Raw genomic sequence first — 16,877 nt, forward strand, 5'->3', positions numbered from 1 at the left:
TTTTTCTGCCCAGCTGCAAAAAGTTTACATGCAGAACAGAGACACAGGCAAGATGTGAATGTGAATGACTCTGATCAGCCCAAAGCACCCAGATTCCAGCATCCGTGCAAGACTGCCTTTATTACAAACGTTACAAATGATGACTTCGAGGGAGTCCCGTCAGTGCAATCGCTAGTTAAGAGGATGGTCATCCTTTGGGGCCACAGGCGTGTTGCTAACCTCCACTTTTCTTCCTGATTTGCTTTGCTTTCCGGGGTTTGAGGATGGTATAGTTTGCATACGCTGTATACTGATCTGATAGGAAGGGGACATAGAATGCCCGCAGCAACCTCGAAGATCTGAAAAACAAGAAAGCAAAAAGAAAAAGACAAGACAGAATTTTATCACTTGAGAGAATTTACCAGCAGTGTTGAAAATGGTGAATGGAAGTTACCTAAGTGCAGTAGTGATCATATTCTATGTATGTAGCACAGAAAAATCTGTCAGTTAACTACTAGATCATGAAAATAGATTTAATCAAGACCAAGTACCTTGTCTCCAACACCAAAAAGATGGTGTCCCTAATAAGCCACAGGGTTTCCTACGGAATAGCTCTAGGCCTTCACTTTGCATAGAATATGCCATAGAAAAGTTTCAGGTCAATCAAAGGACTGCTCTTACTGGAATAAATTCTTAATACCCAAGCGGTTTCTGTATCTAAGAGACTGTAGAGATGCCAAATGCTCCAATGATTCTGATTCCAGTTCTAAGTTTCCTAGGAGAGGCAAAGAAAGCCATGTCCTGGGCTTCCTGTGCAGCGTTCCAGCAATGCCTAAATCAGAGGGAGAGAGTATACACACAAGCTCATGTCTCTGGCAGGTGATAATATACCCACTTGTTACCAAAATACACAAACAGTGGAAAACCTGAATTTCTCATGAGTCTCTGAAGAATGTGGAAAAATGCCTCCCGTGTATTAAACACTCGGTATTGGACAAGCACTGGAAAAAGTGCTCACACTTTTAAAAACCCTATTTAATTCACCCAATAACCCCATCAGGAAAGTGCTGTTATTATCCCTACTTCTTTATACATGGGCACCTGAGGCTGCCACAGACAAAGTAACTTGCTCAGGGTCACACGGTAAACCATAGAGCCCTCATTCAAATCCATATTTGACTCCAGATTCTGCACTTGGTAACCTGCACTCTTGATCTGCACCACGGTTTATCCTGCATCCCAGACACAGGCTAACCGAATTCATCACTTCCTAGAAAATGTGGCAGCGAGAGTCTGGAATTCTATATGAAGTCTTAACTTCTTGACTATGCTTTCTGAGTCTGAAAATCAAAAGTTGGCCCAGTTACTGCCACCCTAAATGAGGGAGCTGAAGAGTGTTCTGCTGCCAGTCCTCTTCCAGACTCTAAACTTGTAAATGTCATGTCAACGTGGCATTTGTCCTGGCAGCCTCCCTCTGGCTTTGGCAGGCTCCCACAGTGCCTGCACACAATGATATCGTGCTTGGCATACACACCTCTTCGATTCTCCCCAAATGGGACGCTGGCAGTGCGCTGTGCTCAACAGAGATGCACTTTACTTCAACAGCTAACAGCTCAAGGGCTTTGATAAAAAGAGGCTTAGAAGAGACTCCCGAGATAAAGCAGGCCTGCTAACAAAATGAACAGGAGGAGGAAGCACCCACCTCTGTCAAAGAGAAGTTAGTTTATCCTTTCTGTCCATGCTGCACAGAGAAGGGGAAGGTCAGAACAGAGAATGGTAAGCCACAGGAAACTCCTGCAAGCTTTGGTGTGGTAAAGAGGGGCTGAGATGAATTCAGTGTCCTTTCCATTCCTGTGGACTCTGCAGTCAAAGCCTCGTTAACAAGGTCAGTTCAGCCCTTCAGGCAGCTCCAGCAGAACATCGGGTCTGCTGGGTCCAATCTGAGTGTTTCATTTCTTTTTTTTAACAATTCCTTACTATTTGGGGAGACTTATTTCATAATGTTATTTGCTTTAGAATCTTAAGAACAAAGAGAAATTCTTATTTTTAAAAATAGAATAAAACTCATTCTATCTTGTAATTACCATATGGATCCACTGCCACCTTTTATAAATTGAAGCTGTATTATGGGATCTTAGTGGTTTTATTTATTTTTTCCTGTATCTCAGATTAATTACAACTATGTTTTTTAAGAAAACTAAAATAAGACAAAGGGAAATGATGAAATCACCAAAAAGATGATGCAAAAGTAATCACTATTGCATTATATCCTGCAATTTTTACTTGCATTGCTCAAATTATTGTATCATCTTCCAATAAGGTATAAAAGAGCTGAGACGCTATCTTTGCAGTCAGCTTTTAACTTTCATTGAGCACAACTGAGAATGCAGGATCTTTAAGTTTTCTGTCCATAATGACAATGAGAAGAAAACGGACAGAGGGAGACATTTCACAATTAGTAGATCAGAAATGGGTGCAAAGTGACGAAAAGCAGCATCCCTAGAGAGGATAGTGACACCGATCCTACATAGAAGGTCAGAGTCAGTCTTCAGAGGACTGTAGCCTCTGCAGTATATATGGACGAGTCTTCTCCAACTCAGGAATTGAAGAGTGAGCGAAGTATTTCTCAGAACAAAAAGAAAGTAAGGTATTTGATTCAGTTAGTCACTCCACGGGGAGGACTTCATCAGTGTTTTGCAGCAAGAACCTAGACCACCCCGTTACACTTAAAAAGGGCATAGGACCATATTCCTTCATCTTTTATGAGGTCTGTGGGCCAAATTTTATTCGATATAGTCCCTAAGTGGACAAATGCTGAAGGCAGGTTAGCATACAAAGGTGACTAGAAAGGTATATATGGGGAAGAAATTTAAAAATTCAATGGATCATTTGTTGGTTTATAAATCTAAGAATGAAAATGTCTGAACTGTGGAGCCAAGAAGATAGTTAAATTCTCTTCAACAAAATTATGAGCCACTAAAGGTTTCAAAAAATTCTAGTTTTTCACTTTGATGATGCAAGTGCTAGAACAAGCAGAAGTGATAAGCTAGAATCTACTGGAGATATATTTAAAATCTGGAACCAGTACTTCCAAGATGGATATATTCCAGGTCTATGCATGACAACTGCATTCACAGGGGTCCATTTCAGGTATCTATGTATCTACATATATCTATTCCGAACCAGGAGAATATGGAACAAAAATTCACGGTCCCTACATTTAAATTATTAAGATTTCAAATGAAGGGTTTTTTTTTTTTGTTTTGTTTTACTAAGCTCTTATTCTTATTTTTGTAAGTTACTTATAAAATAACTACAAAATGTAAAAAAATGAAATGTCCGTTGGGCAAGACAGTAAATGGCAATGGAGTATTTTTCTTGGTGTGCTGATAGATCATGCCCAGAAACTCCAGAAGAGATCTTGGGCCATACAGAGGACATCATCAAAAATACTGACTGCCCTGAAATGGAAGAAGGGCCACTGTGCATTACTGTTGAAGGAAAAGGTGGGCTGAGACAAAGGTAAAAACATAAAGGAGATTTGGACAGAGTATGTGCAATACATGCGAACGGATTAGTAGCAAGAATATACACAACGGAGATAAGTGACTCCACAGGGGAAAATGACAAAGAACATGAACACAGAAAAGAAACACGAATTGCCAATACTAGTGATCTAGTTGGGAAATACAGAATACAAATGATATGTAATGATGACAGAGCAGTCACTAAACACTAAAAGCGAATACCAAAGTTCAAAGTGATAATATACCCACTGAGAAGAGAGGACAAACACTGAGGGTTGCATAGGTTTGGAAGAAGCATTTACTCTATCTCATTTCATTTTCTCCATCCAACATTCCAAGATATACTCAAAAGAAAGGCAACTTGCTCTTTCATAACCAAATCTACAGATCTTAGGTTAAGAGCTCTGTCCACTCAGTACCAGCCAGAAAAATGGCTTGAATAAAATCCAAACTCTTTCTCATGGTCTACAAATCCCTAGGAGACCTGGCCCTTGCTTACTTGTCCCACCTCCCCTTGCACATTGGCCTCCTGCCCACTCCACACTCCCACCACACCAGCCTCCTCCCAGTCCCTCCCTACCCTCTAGCCTTCACATCCCGTCCCTCCTCTCCCTGGGAAATGCTTCCACCCTGTTTTTTTCATAAATAAGTCTAACTCATTTTTTATTCTTCATCTTGGGGGCAACTTTGAGAGGTCTCACCACGTCCTAGGAAAGCCTGGGTTTCCATTTTTATCAGTTAATCTCTCTCAGTGCACCCTGTGTGTTTATTACACTCTTTGCAGTTTGTAATTACACATCTATTTGTTGGTTAACTCATTTATTGTCTGTCCCCAACAATCCCTCCCCAGATTTCTGGGACCAAATGTTTTATTTACCAACAGCACAATGACTGGCACAGAGTACGTGCATAGTGGTGCTGAAAAACAGATGTTGGATGGATGGATGGAAGAATGGAAGGTAGGGAAGGAGTGAAGGAAAGGGAAGGGCTGTTGAAGAGCGTGAGGGAGTGATTATATACAAATGAGATCTGAGTTTAACTCAATTCATTTCTTCCACCAGTGACTGGACACCATGTCAAGCAATGGTTTAAATGCCAGAAAAATAGTGGTGGACAGAAGATTCCTACTCTCAAAGGGGAATTCAAAGTCCCATTGATGTGTGGTTTGTAATGACCGTCTTGCTAAGGACAAGCATAGGTCTGCCTTGGATACCTGGAGAGATCTGTGAAGCATCCTGATTCTGCCATGTTTCTTCAGGGTACAATCACAAGAAATTCAGCACCAATTCTAATATGTGTTCAGGAAACAAGAAGTCATTTCTAGTTAAGCCTGAACACAAAACTATATAAAAGGGACTCTGTATAAGGAGAAGCTAAGAAGAATTTATTTATGTACTTATTTATGTATTAATTTTTAAGGTTTTACTTATTTTTTTTAAGATTTTATTTATTTATTTGACAGGCAGAGATCACAAGCAGACAGAGAGGCAGGCAGAGAGAGAGAGGAGGAAGCAGGCTCCCCGCTGAGCAGAGAGCCTGACGCGGGGCTCAAGCCCAGGACCCTGGGACCATAACCTGAGCCAAAGGCAGAGGCCCCAACCCACTGAGCCACCCAGGCGCCCCTGAGGTTTTACTTATTTGAGAGAGATAGAGACAGCAAGAGAGGAAACACAAGCAGGGGGAGTGGGAGAGGGAGAAGAAGGCTTCCCGCTGAGCAGGGAGCCTGATGTAGGGCTGGAGCCCAATGTGGAGCTCCATCCCAGGACCCTGGGCTCATGACTTGAGCCGAAGGCAGATGCTTAATGACGGACCCTGGTGCCCCTAAGAATTTATTTATCATCAGAGCTTGGTGTTGGAAAAAACCTTATTAGAAGGTGAATCTCCTTTTCTCCTGGAGATTCTGTTTGTCATCTTTAAGAGCATTACCTACCTTTAAAATCTAAAGCAACTAGTATCTTCTAGAAGATAAAATGAGCAGTCAATATACACACCTCTGGATATGTATGTTGATTCTAATTTTTTTAAATCCAAAAAGCGAGTTGGCTTGAGTTCTTCACTTCTAACACTATAGCTGCTGCTCTAAATTTATTTCTTTACCATCAATAGCTTTACTGTGTTAAACACAACTGGGGCCTTTAAATGGTGTTATTATTGCTGGAAAGGGGGAACTGAAATTGGTTATTTGCCTGTAGTGAAAGAAAAGGGCAGTGGAGCGCTGGAGTAACATAGTCCAGGAAACACTCAGACCTGGAAACAAGGATCAGACTGAAATACAAATCACAACAAAACTAATGTCTATCAAAACGCATAAAACAACGTCTGTAATAATGTGAACAGCCGAAGTATTGCCCTAGGGAAGCACAGGAAGCATAATTTAGGGAGACGCAAAACGTGTGCCTCAATGATGGGAACTGACTTCCCCTCCCAGTGAGAAAGTCATTTAAGCAATTCAAGGATGAAATCGAGGTGGACAAATAATTGCCTGAATAGCATAATTAGCTGACAGCTCAGAATGTTTTCTAATTCAATTACCAGCCCTATTGATCAGGGCAGGGGAGGGTTCTGCCACAGAGATTTAAATCTGCCCTTGCTGATGTGGATGGAAGACTGCCAGCCAGCCCCTAAGGTCGCCAGTTCAACAGGCACAAATGAAATGCTGGGTCAATTTTTCATGTTAAAAAGAAAACATCCAGGGGTGCCTGCGTGGCTCAGTTGCTTAAGCGTCTGCCTTCGGCTCAGGTCATGATCCAGGAGTCCTGGAATGGAGCCTGGTGGGGAGGGCTCCCTGCTCAGTGGGGAGTCTGCTTCTCCCACTCCTGCTCCCCCTGCTTATGTGCTCTCTCTGTTAAATAAATTTAGAAAGAAAGAATGAAAGGGAAAGAGGAAGGAAGGAAGGAAGGAAGAAAGGAGGGAAGGAAGGAAGGAAGGAAAAAGAAAAACACCCTAGTTCTCGGGTTTTCTAATTTTCATTTATCCATCCAAACATTAATATCCCTGTGAACCTCTAGTCTAAACCCATTGCCAATTCTTTTTTACTAAAGCTGGTTTCCTTTTTGTCTCTCTTGCTCTCTTGCACTTAGTTCGTACTCCAGTGACAGACTGTCCACGACCCTCAGCACAGAAACGGCCTTTCACAAATCTTCAGTTCTGCAGAGAATCTCAGACTTAATCTTAGCCATCCGCAACCCACAGTCCCATATCAAGCAACTTAAGAACTGCTTGTACGCATCCAAATGTGGCTGTGCTTTAAGATTCTTTAACAGGGAATGGAGGAAGGGACACTAATGTTAAGTAGAACAGAGGTGACATTTATCTCCTTTCCCAACAGGACAGAAGGACACGGGAGTCACATGCTCTATGTTATACGCCACGAGAATGTCAGTCTCTTGAAAAACGAATGAACTTGGTCTAATTCTAACCGTACCTCCAGTTTTTAGGACAGTACCACAGAAAGTGCTCAATAAATATTCTCCTATGAAAGAAGAAAGGACTACCTGACTCTTAAACCAGAGCATCTAGTTTTACCTCCCTTGCTTCCGACAATATTCATCTTCTACAAGGAAAAGGAATTATCAAAAACATTATGAAGCTCTTTTTTCTCTTCACTTCCCAAACAACTCAGCCCTAAAGACATCCATCTGATGGGTCCAAGGAAAGTAGGAGACTACAGTGTGTGGGGGTGGGGAGGGAGTCCCATGGGATGTTACAGCACACGTGACATACAGAGGGCACCCACAGTGAAAATATTTTTTTTAAAGATTTATTTATTTGACAGACAGAGATCACAAGTAGGCAGAGAGGCAGGTGGATAGAGAGAGAGAAGTAAGCAGGCTCCCTGCAGAGCAGAGAGCCCAATGTGGGGCTCAATCCCAAGACCCTGGGATCCTGACCTAAGCCGAAGGCAGAGGCTTTAACCCACTGAGCCACCCAGGTGCCCCCAAAGAAAATATTAATACAGGAGGTCATGTAACCTCTCCAAGCTTTCAGTGTACATAAAATGTGCTGAGTCATCATTACCGACGTGACCACCATGACACTTTATTTCCAGCAGGGATGTCCAACAGACCCCTGACATTCAGTGACTACATTCCCAGTTTTGACTGTTCGGTAGCTGCCTCCAACGATGTGTGTAATGGTCTGGAAGTTCGCTGAGGCACTAGCTATAATCGCAGCACTACAAGACTGGTGTACGGACTGCATCATTTACCTGATCCATGGCCCTGGTCAATCACCTGGCCTAATACCATAACCTCCTGCCAGTCACCTTTAGCCAAAATTCAGAACAAGGAAATTGAGAAAGAACCGCTCTTAGGCAACTGGCCATTTTCTGACGTTCAGTCCCATCACAGTGCTGGGAAGATGCTCTTCACTACTATCTTTTCCATCTGATGGCCACTTCGATATGAAGGTATTACACACTCCAGCCACCACTCCTGTGGAGGAGACACTAAGCCAGGTGCAAAACTGTCTGTCTGTTCTTTGGACCCTTACTTGGACTATTTCTATGCGACAAAGAGTGAGTAACATTGGAAACCACATCAGGGAGACAATTCTGACAAGATTTTCAGAGAGGAAATACACAGTGAATATACTTTAAAATAAGATGGTTTTTTAGCTAACAAAAACAATCTGTGATTTCTCTCAAATGTGTGGTTCACTGATGGGGGGTTTCTGTTTCACCTGGTGTTGGCTAGAATCTTCACAACAGCCACAGTCCTGTGGCTGGCTATGGACTGGGAGCTCAGCTAGTGCAAAGGGCCTTCAGGCCTCCTCCATGTGGGACTCCTTTCTCCACATGGCCTGTGGATCTCCTTAGAGCTCAGTGCATGGATCCTAAGAAGGAGCATTCCAAGAGACAGCAAACAGAAGCCCATCAGCCACTCAACAAATCTTTATCTTACTGAATAAGGGCATCAGCTTCTAAAGAAACCCTTACTTCACTTTTTCTTGTTTATCTGGCATAAATCCAGTTCTAAGAATGTGACATAATGGGGCCCTGCATGGCTCAGTCAGTTAAATGTCTGCCTTCAGCTCAGGTCACGATCCCAGGGTCCTGGGATCAAGCCCCACGTTGGGCTCCCTGCTCAGCAGCCAGTCTGCCTCTCCCTCTCCCTGCTGTTCTTCCTGCTTGTGTGTGCTCTCTCTATTGCTGTCAAATAAAAATTTTAAATAAAACACACTGATATTTTTCAAAAGAATGTAAAATAATCACAAAATAAGAAAACTACAGGCCAGTATGACTAATGAACACAGATGCAAAATCCTCAACAAGATATTAGCAAACTGCATACAACAATGCATTAAAAAGATCATCCACCATGGCCACATGGGATTTATTCCAGGAATGCAAAGATGGTTCAATATTCACAAATCAGTCAACGTGATACACCAAAATGAAAAAAAAAAAAAAATCACATGATCATCTCTCTAGATGCTTAAAAAACATTTGACAACATTCAGTATCCATTCATGATGAAAACTCCTAACAAAGTGCATTTACCAGGAACATACAGTGACACAACAAAGGTCATACATTAAAACCCCACAGTGAGGTGGAGCCCTGAGTAGGGTTGCTCAGCAGGTGGGGCCTGGTTTTGGGCCCAGAGCCTCAGAGCCAGGGACTCTGCACCTGCGCTGGCCTGGCCACTGCCAGCAATCCCGGTGCACCGTGGTCGCCACTGCAGCACGCCACCTGGGTGGCTGGGCAGTCCACGGGCAGTGGTGGGGGCCACGGTGACAGAGGATGGTGAGGAGCAGCACAAGCTGGAGGCTCTGGAGCCCATCTACCCCAGCTCCTTCACAGCAGAGGTCCATGAGCTCCCCCTGTCAAGGGCCAGTCCTGCTCCTGTTTTCTCACCTGCAGTACAGCTGTGCTGTGAAGATGGGATGGGGAGGAGGAGCTTGAGAGGGTCATTAACTGGTATTATCAGAAAATGCACCCAGTTTCACAATTACTCTGACATCTGAGGCTGGAGAAAATGATGAAACCGTCCAGACCACCCTCAAGTTCACTGATATAGTGACAAATACCCAGTTGAAGCCGCTCTTTATGAAATATTCTCCCGGAAATATCTACAAGATGATGCTGTCTTGGACATTTTAAAATGGTTAGCACTACGGGCAGAAAAAAATCTCGGTAGGGTAACGATCTTTACTTTAGTGACCATTGTGCAAGAAAAATTAAATGAAAGCAACCAAATAAAAACTGGAAGAGAAGAAAATAAAACAAAAAGAGAAAGCAGCAGCAGAAGATGAAGAAAAATTACTTCATGCCACTCCTGTTACAAATGCGAATTTCCTAAGTGGAAAGGCCAAGTTTGTTCCAGAACTCTTGGAAATTAAAAAATGAATGAAAGAAGAAGCAGGAAAAGAAAATGAATTAAGTGGAAAACAACCATTCGAAACACATCATGATCGTGACACACTGGATATGCAGTGTTTGGAGGATGCTGGAAACAATGTGGAGGTAGATGACTTTCTATTCCAGGAAACAGAGGACTTGGAGCTAGAGGACGAGGAGGATGATTCAAACCACAGTCCTGCAGACCCAGAGAGTGATCTAACCAACCAGCCCCCTCTTCAGGGAGGCATGGCTGCCACAGCACCTGCGGCTATGCTGAGGTGTTGACTTTTCTTTCCTTTTTTTCTAAGAGAAAATAATTTTCTGGAGAGTATTTTTCTAATAGCTTTCCCACTGAACTTAATAAGCTGACCTCAAAATTTCAAAAACAGAAAACCCCATAGCTAACATCACACCTGATGATAAAAAACTGAGAGCTTTCCTCTAAGATCACGAACAAGACAAGGAAGCGCACGCTCATCACTTGTACTCAACGTAGTACTGGAATCCCAGCCACAGCCATTCGACAAGAAAAAGGACTAACACACATCCAAAATGGTAAGGAAGAAGTAAAACTTTCACTATTTGTAGATGACAGGATACTATACATAGGAAACCCTAAAGACTCCACCGAAAAACTACTAATCGACAAATTCAGTAAAGTGGCAGGATACAAATTAATAATCCAGAAATCTATAGCATTTCTATACACTAATAACAAAGTAGCAGAAAGAGAAATTAAGAAAAGAGCATTTTCATTTGCACCAAAAATGATGAAATACCCAGGAATAGACTTCATCAAGGAGATGAAGGAACTGTACTCTGAAAACTGGAAAGAGTGACCAAAGAGACTCAAGAGGACACAAGCAAATGGAAGGTAGTCTATGCTCATGGATTCGGAAAACGGATACTGCTCAAATGTCCATATTACCTAAAGCAATTTACAATTTAAAGCAATCCCTAGCAAAATACTGGCAGCATTTTTCAGTTAGGACAAATAATCCTAAAATTTGTATGGTACACAAGGACCCAAAGAGTCAAGGGAATCTTAAGAAAAACAAATGTAGAGGTATCACAATTCCAGATTTCAAGATATACTACAAATCTGTAGTAATCAAAACAGTATGGTACTGGCACAAAAACAGACCCACAGATCAAGAGAACAGAACTGAGAACCTAGAAATAAACCCACACCTTATGGGCAATTAATCTTTGACAAAGGAACCAAGAACACACAATAAATAGGAAAGAGTGTCTTCAACAAATGGTGATGAAAAAACTGGACAGCTACATGCAAAAAGAGGAAGTAGGATCACTTTCTCACGCCGCACACAAAAGTAAAACTCAAAATGGATTAAAGATCTAAATCTGGGGTGGCTCAGTGGGTTAAGCCTCTGCCTTCAGCTCAGGTCATGATCTCAGGGTCCTGGGATCAAGCCCCACATCGGGCTCTCTGCTCAGTGGGGAGCCTGCTTCCCCCTGTCTCTCTGTCTGCCTCTCTGCCTACTTGGGATCGCTCTGTCAAATAAATAAATAAAATCTTTAAAAAAAAAAAAAAAGATCTAAATCTGAGGGGCACCTGTGTGGCTCAGTCAGTTAATCATCCGACTCTTGATTTTGTCTCAGGTCATGATCTCAGAGTCCTGAGATAGAGCCTTGCACTGGGCTCCTGGCTCAGCAGGAAGTCTGCTGGAGATTCCCGCCTTCTGCCCCTCCCCCAACTTATGCACTCTCCCTTTCTCAAACAATGAATGAATCTCTAAAGAAAAAAAGAGATCTAAATCTGAGACCTGAAGCCATAAAAATCCTATAAGAGAGCACACAGGAAGTAATTTTTCTGACATCAGAGAAACATAGCAACATTTTTCTAGATGTGTCTCCTCAGGCAAGGGAAACAAAAACCAAAAATAAACTATTAGGACTACCATCAAAATAAAAAGCTCTTGCACAGTGAAGGAAACCATTAGTAAAACTAAAAGCCAACCTACTGAGTGGAAGAAGATATTTGCAAATGATATATCTGATACAGTTTATATTCAAAATATATAAAAAACTCATACAACTCAACATCAGAAAACAAACCCTTTAAAAAACGGGCAGAGGACCTAAACAGACATTTCACAAAGAAGACACACAGCTGGCCAACAGACACAGGAAAAGATGCTCAACATCATTCATCATCAGGGAAATGCAATTCAAAATCACAATGAGATACCCCCTCAAACCAGTCAGAATGGCCCAAATCACGAACACAAGGAACAGCAAGTGTTGGCAAGGATGTGGAGAAAAAAGAACCTTTGGGCACCATTGGTGGGAATGCAAACTAGTACTACCACGGTATGGAGGTTCCTCAAAAAATTAAAAATAGAAGTATGATTTTTTAATTCCACTACTGGGTATTTACCAAAAGAAAATGAAAACACTAATTCAAAAAGATACATGCACTCCTATGTTTCTTCCAGCATTATTTACAACAGCCAAGATACAGAAGCAGCCCCAGTGCCCATCGATAGATGACTGAAGAAGATGCACTGGGCATATGTACAATGGAATATGACTCAGCCATAAAAATGAATCTTGCCATTTGCAATACACTGGACGGACCCAGAGAGTATAATGCTAAGTGAAATAAGTCAGTCAGAGAAAGACAAATACTGCATAATTTCATTCATATGTGGAAGTTAAGAAACAAAGGAACAAAGGAAAAGAGAGAGAACCCAAAACACAAACTCTCACTATAGAGAACAAAGTGGTGGTCGTCAGAGGGCAGGAAGGAGGGGGATGGGTGAAACAGGTGAAGGGGATTAAGAATGCACTTAACATCAGGAGCACTCAGTAATGTATAGAATTATTGAATCACAATCATATTGTGTACCTGAAAGAAATTCAACACTGTATGTTAGATATACTGGAATTAAAATTAAAAACTTACTTAAAAAAAAAAGATGTGGGGGCGCCTGGGTGGCTCAGTGGGTTAAGCCGCTGCCTTCGGCTCGGGTCGTGATCTCAGGGTCCTGGGATCGAGTCCCACATAGGACTCTCTGCTCAGCAGGGAGCCTGCTTCCCTCTCTCTCTCTGCCTGCCTCTCTGTCTACTTGTGATCTCTGTCTGTCAAATAAATAAATAAAATCTTAAAAAAAAAAAAAAGATGTGGTATATATACACAATGAACATATTACACAGCCATAAAAAGGGAGGACACTGCGTTTTGAGACAACATGAATGGACCCAGAGGATATTATGCTAAGTGAATAAGTCAGGGTGAGAAAGACAAATAATATATGATTTCATTCATATGTGGAATCTAAAAAAATAAAACAAATGAATAAACAAAAAATAGAATCAGACGTATAAATATAAAGAACAAACTGAGGGATGTTAGCGGGAGGTGGGTAGGGGATGGACAAAATGAGTGAAGGGCTGGGAGATGCAGGATTCCAGTCATGGAATAAATAAGTCATGGGAATAAAAGGCACAGCATAAGGAATATGGCCAATGATACTGTAAGAGTGATGTATGGTGACAGATGGCAGTTATACTGTGGTCAAAGTAGCATAATGTATAAACTTGAGGAAACACTGTTGTACACCTCAAACTAATGTAACATTGTATGTCAACTATACTTTAAAAAACCCTGAAATACAATAAATAACTGATAAATATTTCCTGAGACCTTAGTATGTGCTAGGTGTTGAGGCGATTCAAGAAGATTTGTGGTTTCTACCCTCAAGGAACTCAGAATAAAGGACCTCTGATGATGCCAGCTGCCTGGTCTAAGCTGAAAGGGGGGCCAATCCTACAGACTGTACACACTCTGCAAACCTGAGTCTCTATAGCACTCAGCACAGATGGTCTGTACACAGCCTCTTTCTAGAGAATTTCAAAACACCGGGAAGCACAGTTTCTGAGCTTCAGAAAAACAAAACCAAAAAAAAGGTCTGTTCTTCTTAAAATGTCAGCAGATCTCAATGATTAAGCAGTTGAAGACTGCGGGGAGCAAAATGCCAATGTGTTTTGAAGCCAAATCTAGCCTGGTGTAGCTCTGCCGGAAGAAAGGTCCCAGCAAAGTATCTGGGATAAGATTTTTAAAAAGAGGGGGGAGGCCAAAAACTGATAAAGAAACAAAATAGTGAGAATAATGCGCTATAAGGAATTACAAAGTTCAGAAACCCTGATCTCGTCTTCCTTACAATTTCTCAGTATTCCCGGCAGAGCTGAAGGAGCTGCGGTTCCACCATGACTGCCGTGCAGGAAAAGACAAGAGCACTGCGGTTACTGATTAGGAGGGAGAACTAATTCTGCCCGAAGGACGTGAACACCATCTGAAGCAAGTCAAACTGTTGGCCTGCAACCAAATACTGCCATAGGGTGTAGACTCCCTTCCCACCTGGGTAGCAAAAGCTGCAGACGAACGGCCTGCTGGACTATTTTGTGCACCATATGTCTCTTCTGCTAGAAATTTCCTTTAAAAAGGAAAATTTCAAAAATTATCCAATTTGGATGAAGAATGGCATCAAAAGAGCTGTGATGGCTTTAAAACACATCCATAATTCTTTGACATTCCTCCCATGGACAGGGAAAACTAATTCCTCTCCCCTTGAACACGGGTTATTCGAGTGGCTTGCTTTCAATGAACAGAATGAGACACGAGTGAGACACTGTATGCATTCCCAGGCTCGGTCATAAAAAAACTTTAGAGCTTTTGAGATACTAGCTTTTGGAAGCCAGCCACCATGCTGGGAGGAAGCATAGGCCATGGGGTGAAGCCATAGGTAGGTGTTCTGGCCAACAGCCAGCATGGACTGCTAGACACATGAGGAAGCCTTTGAAAGGCCTCTAGCCCCAACCACCATCTGACGGCCAATGCACGAACAACTCTGAGCAGCTGAAGAACTGCCTGACTGAGCCCAGTCAACCGCAGAACCATGAGGGAAACAATAAATAATTGCTATTCTTTTATATTGCTAAATTTAGAATGATTTGTTACACTGCAATAACTAGAACAAAAGATTCCAACTCAATTGCTCTTAACGGTGTTTCTCCAGGATCATCTTCTTCTCTTCCAGAAATAAACAATCCTGTTTATGCTGGGGTTAGGGGCTGGGGACACAATGGCTGCCACCAACCAGACCACCACATAGGACCAAAATGGATACAGGTGCCACAGACTCTTTAGGCCTCACAGCTGCTGGATTCACTTCTTCTTGGAGGCTAAAAGAAGAGTCGTGGTCTCTGTTAAAAATAAAAAAATAGGGCACCTGGGTGGCTCAGTGGGTTAAGCCGCTGCCTTCGGCTCAGGTCATGATCTCAGGGTCCTGGGATCGAGGCCCGCATCGGGCTCTCTGCTCAGCAGGGAGCCTGCTTCCCTCTCTCTCTCTCTCTCTCTCTGCCTGCCTCTCTGTCTACTTGTGATCTCTCTCTGTCAAATAAATAAATAAAATCTTAAAAAAAAAAAATAAAATAAAATAAAAAAATAAAAATCTCCATGGCAGGTAAAGCTTAGTGGCCACTGAGAATCTTGTGCTGGGCGTTGAAAGAACACAGGGGACAGATGCCGTCCGCACAGTCCCGATCTTGCTGTTGTCAAGGCCCTCTGACTGCAGGAGGTCCCTCTCCTGCCATGCCAGCTGAAGGCGTGAATGTTTAACTCCTTACTTGCATCTACTTTTCACCTGTAACTATAAACTTGCAGGGCTTTGAAATCCTGCCCTATGTAAGGCTCCTCAAATTATCTCAAGCCCCTCATCAGGCAAGCCTAAAATTCAGTTAGAGGCAGCTTATATGTCCAAAATAAGAAAGAAGGAAATCTCACAATCCGTAAACCAAGGTAAAGCAAAGCAAGCCAGACAAAGGGGACCTGTACGGAGGGAGGAAGGCGTGGACAGTGAGCAGCTGTGTGAAGCAGGGGCAGGGCCTCCCAACTTGATTCCAAAGCTACAAACAGGTCCTGGTCTCGGGAGGTCAACTCCAAGGTCTTGGAGAGGCACTTCCCACCAGACTCCTACAGTCCAACATTCTCCCCACACTTAGGAAGGAACCCACCCTTGAGCTGGCAACTCACGGCAACGCTCTCCTTTCACTCCTCTCTGGGGAATCTCAGACTAGGTATTACAATCCACCCACGCGTCAAGCTATTTTATACAAGCAACAATTATATCATGCTTCAAAGAAAGGAAAAAATTCCTCTCTTATTTTAGAAAGTACGTAATATGAGGCGGCCATAGGGTAACAAATGTGTCTGCTTTAAAAAGTGATATTGATAACTAGTTTAGACCCCATGTCCTGGGAGTCAGAGAAAGCTTTATAAAATTAGCCAGACATCAACATGGCAAACTCAGGGAAAGAAAGGCACGGCTTTGGCACCAGCTGTGTGTAAGGGGAGACCAGAACATGAGTAAGAACTTCTGCCTAGGTCCTGTTTCAGGCAGGGGTCTCTAGGCCTCTCATAATACAGAGAAGTGGCCTATGGGAAAAGAACAAATGAATTTCTGAGTTGCCATTCACCTAACTGGGCTAACGACATTTAGCCCTGTTTATGGAGTCATGCTCCATTAGCCCAACAGGAAAGGCCTTGCTTGTCTTGCAACAATTTTAACAGAAAACAAGCCTCTTCCTGTATTCACAGATACTCAGAATTCCTAAATTTATCCCAGTCACAATTATTGACTAATAAAGATCATTACTGTTCTAATCATCTTTAGGCTGCTTTCCCCTGGAGCTGAGTCTGCACATAGGATATTTCTATGTGCCAATATGGTCTTCAAATTATCCAGATTCCTTCCCTCTCAGAAGGCTGAGACCGAGCCTAGGTTACAATACCAAGGAATGTCAGCATATTAAATCAAGTAAGCAAGCTATGGGCAAATCCGCACATCGGCTGGGCAAAGGAACCATCCACGCTCCATCCCTCCCTCCTGCTTTTGAGGCAAGCCCCTGTATTCTGGTCACACTGAAGCAGGGTGACCACACATCTTCATTTGCCCAGGACAGGGCTCCTTTTATTTTCAAAAGCACTTTGATTTTGGATGATC

At 42.5% G+C, this 16,877-nt stretch overlaps 1 protein-coding gene, 1 long non-coding RNA gene and 1 pseudogene across 6 annotated transcripts in view; 2 read left to right on the plus strand and 1 right to left on the minus strand.

The window, feature by feature from the left end:
* ALG9 (ALG9 alpha-1,2-mannosyltransferase) overlaps nt 1-16,877 on the minus strand; it is a 99,509-nt gene that overhangs the window by 5,976 nt on the left and 76,656 nt on the right. For all 3 annotated transcript variants that reach the window (XM_047691231.1, XM_047691234.1, XM_047691232.1), the window contains exon 15: nt 220-338. In XM_047691231.1, coding sequence (XP_047547187.1) covers nt 220-338 — 119 coding nt within the window. The remainder of the gene's footprint in view (nt 1-219; nt 339-16,877) is intronic.
* Nucleotides 1,517-8,628, plus strand: LOC125078474 (uncharacterized). 3 transcript variants are annotated; one of them, XR_007120905.1, is made up of 4 exons: nt 1,517-1,864; nt 3,373-3,485; nt 6,587-6,727; nt 6,835-8,628. It is a non-coding gene; the product is annotated as an uncharacterized LOC125078474 (long non-coding RNA). The 3 variants fall into 3 exon arrangements; XR_007120903.1 differs by having other exon boundaries at nt 1,518-1,864; nt 3,373-3,501; XR_007120904.1 differs by lacking the exon at nt 6,587-6,727 and having other exon boundaries at nt 1,519-1,864; nt 3,373-3,501.
* Nucleotides 8,887-11,277, plus strand: LOC125078473 (RWD domain-containing protein 1-like; annotated as a pseudogene).

The sequence above is a fragment of the Lutra lutra genome, chromosome 10 (assembly GCF_902655055.1).
Source record: "Lutra lutra chromosome 10, mLutLut1.2, whole genome shotgun sequence".
Lineage (NCBI taxonomy): Eukaryota > Metazoa > Chordata > Mammalia > Carnivora > Mustelidae > Lutra > Lutra lutra.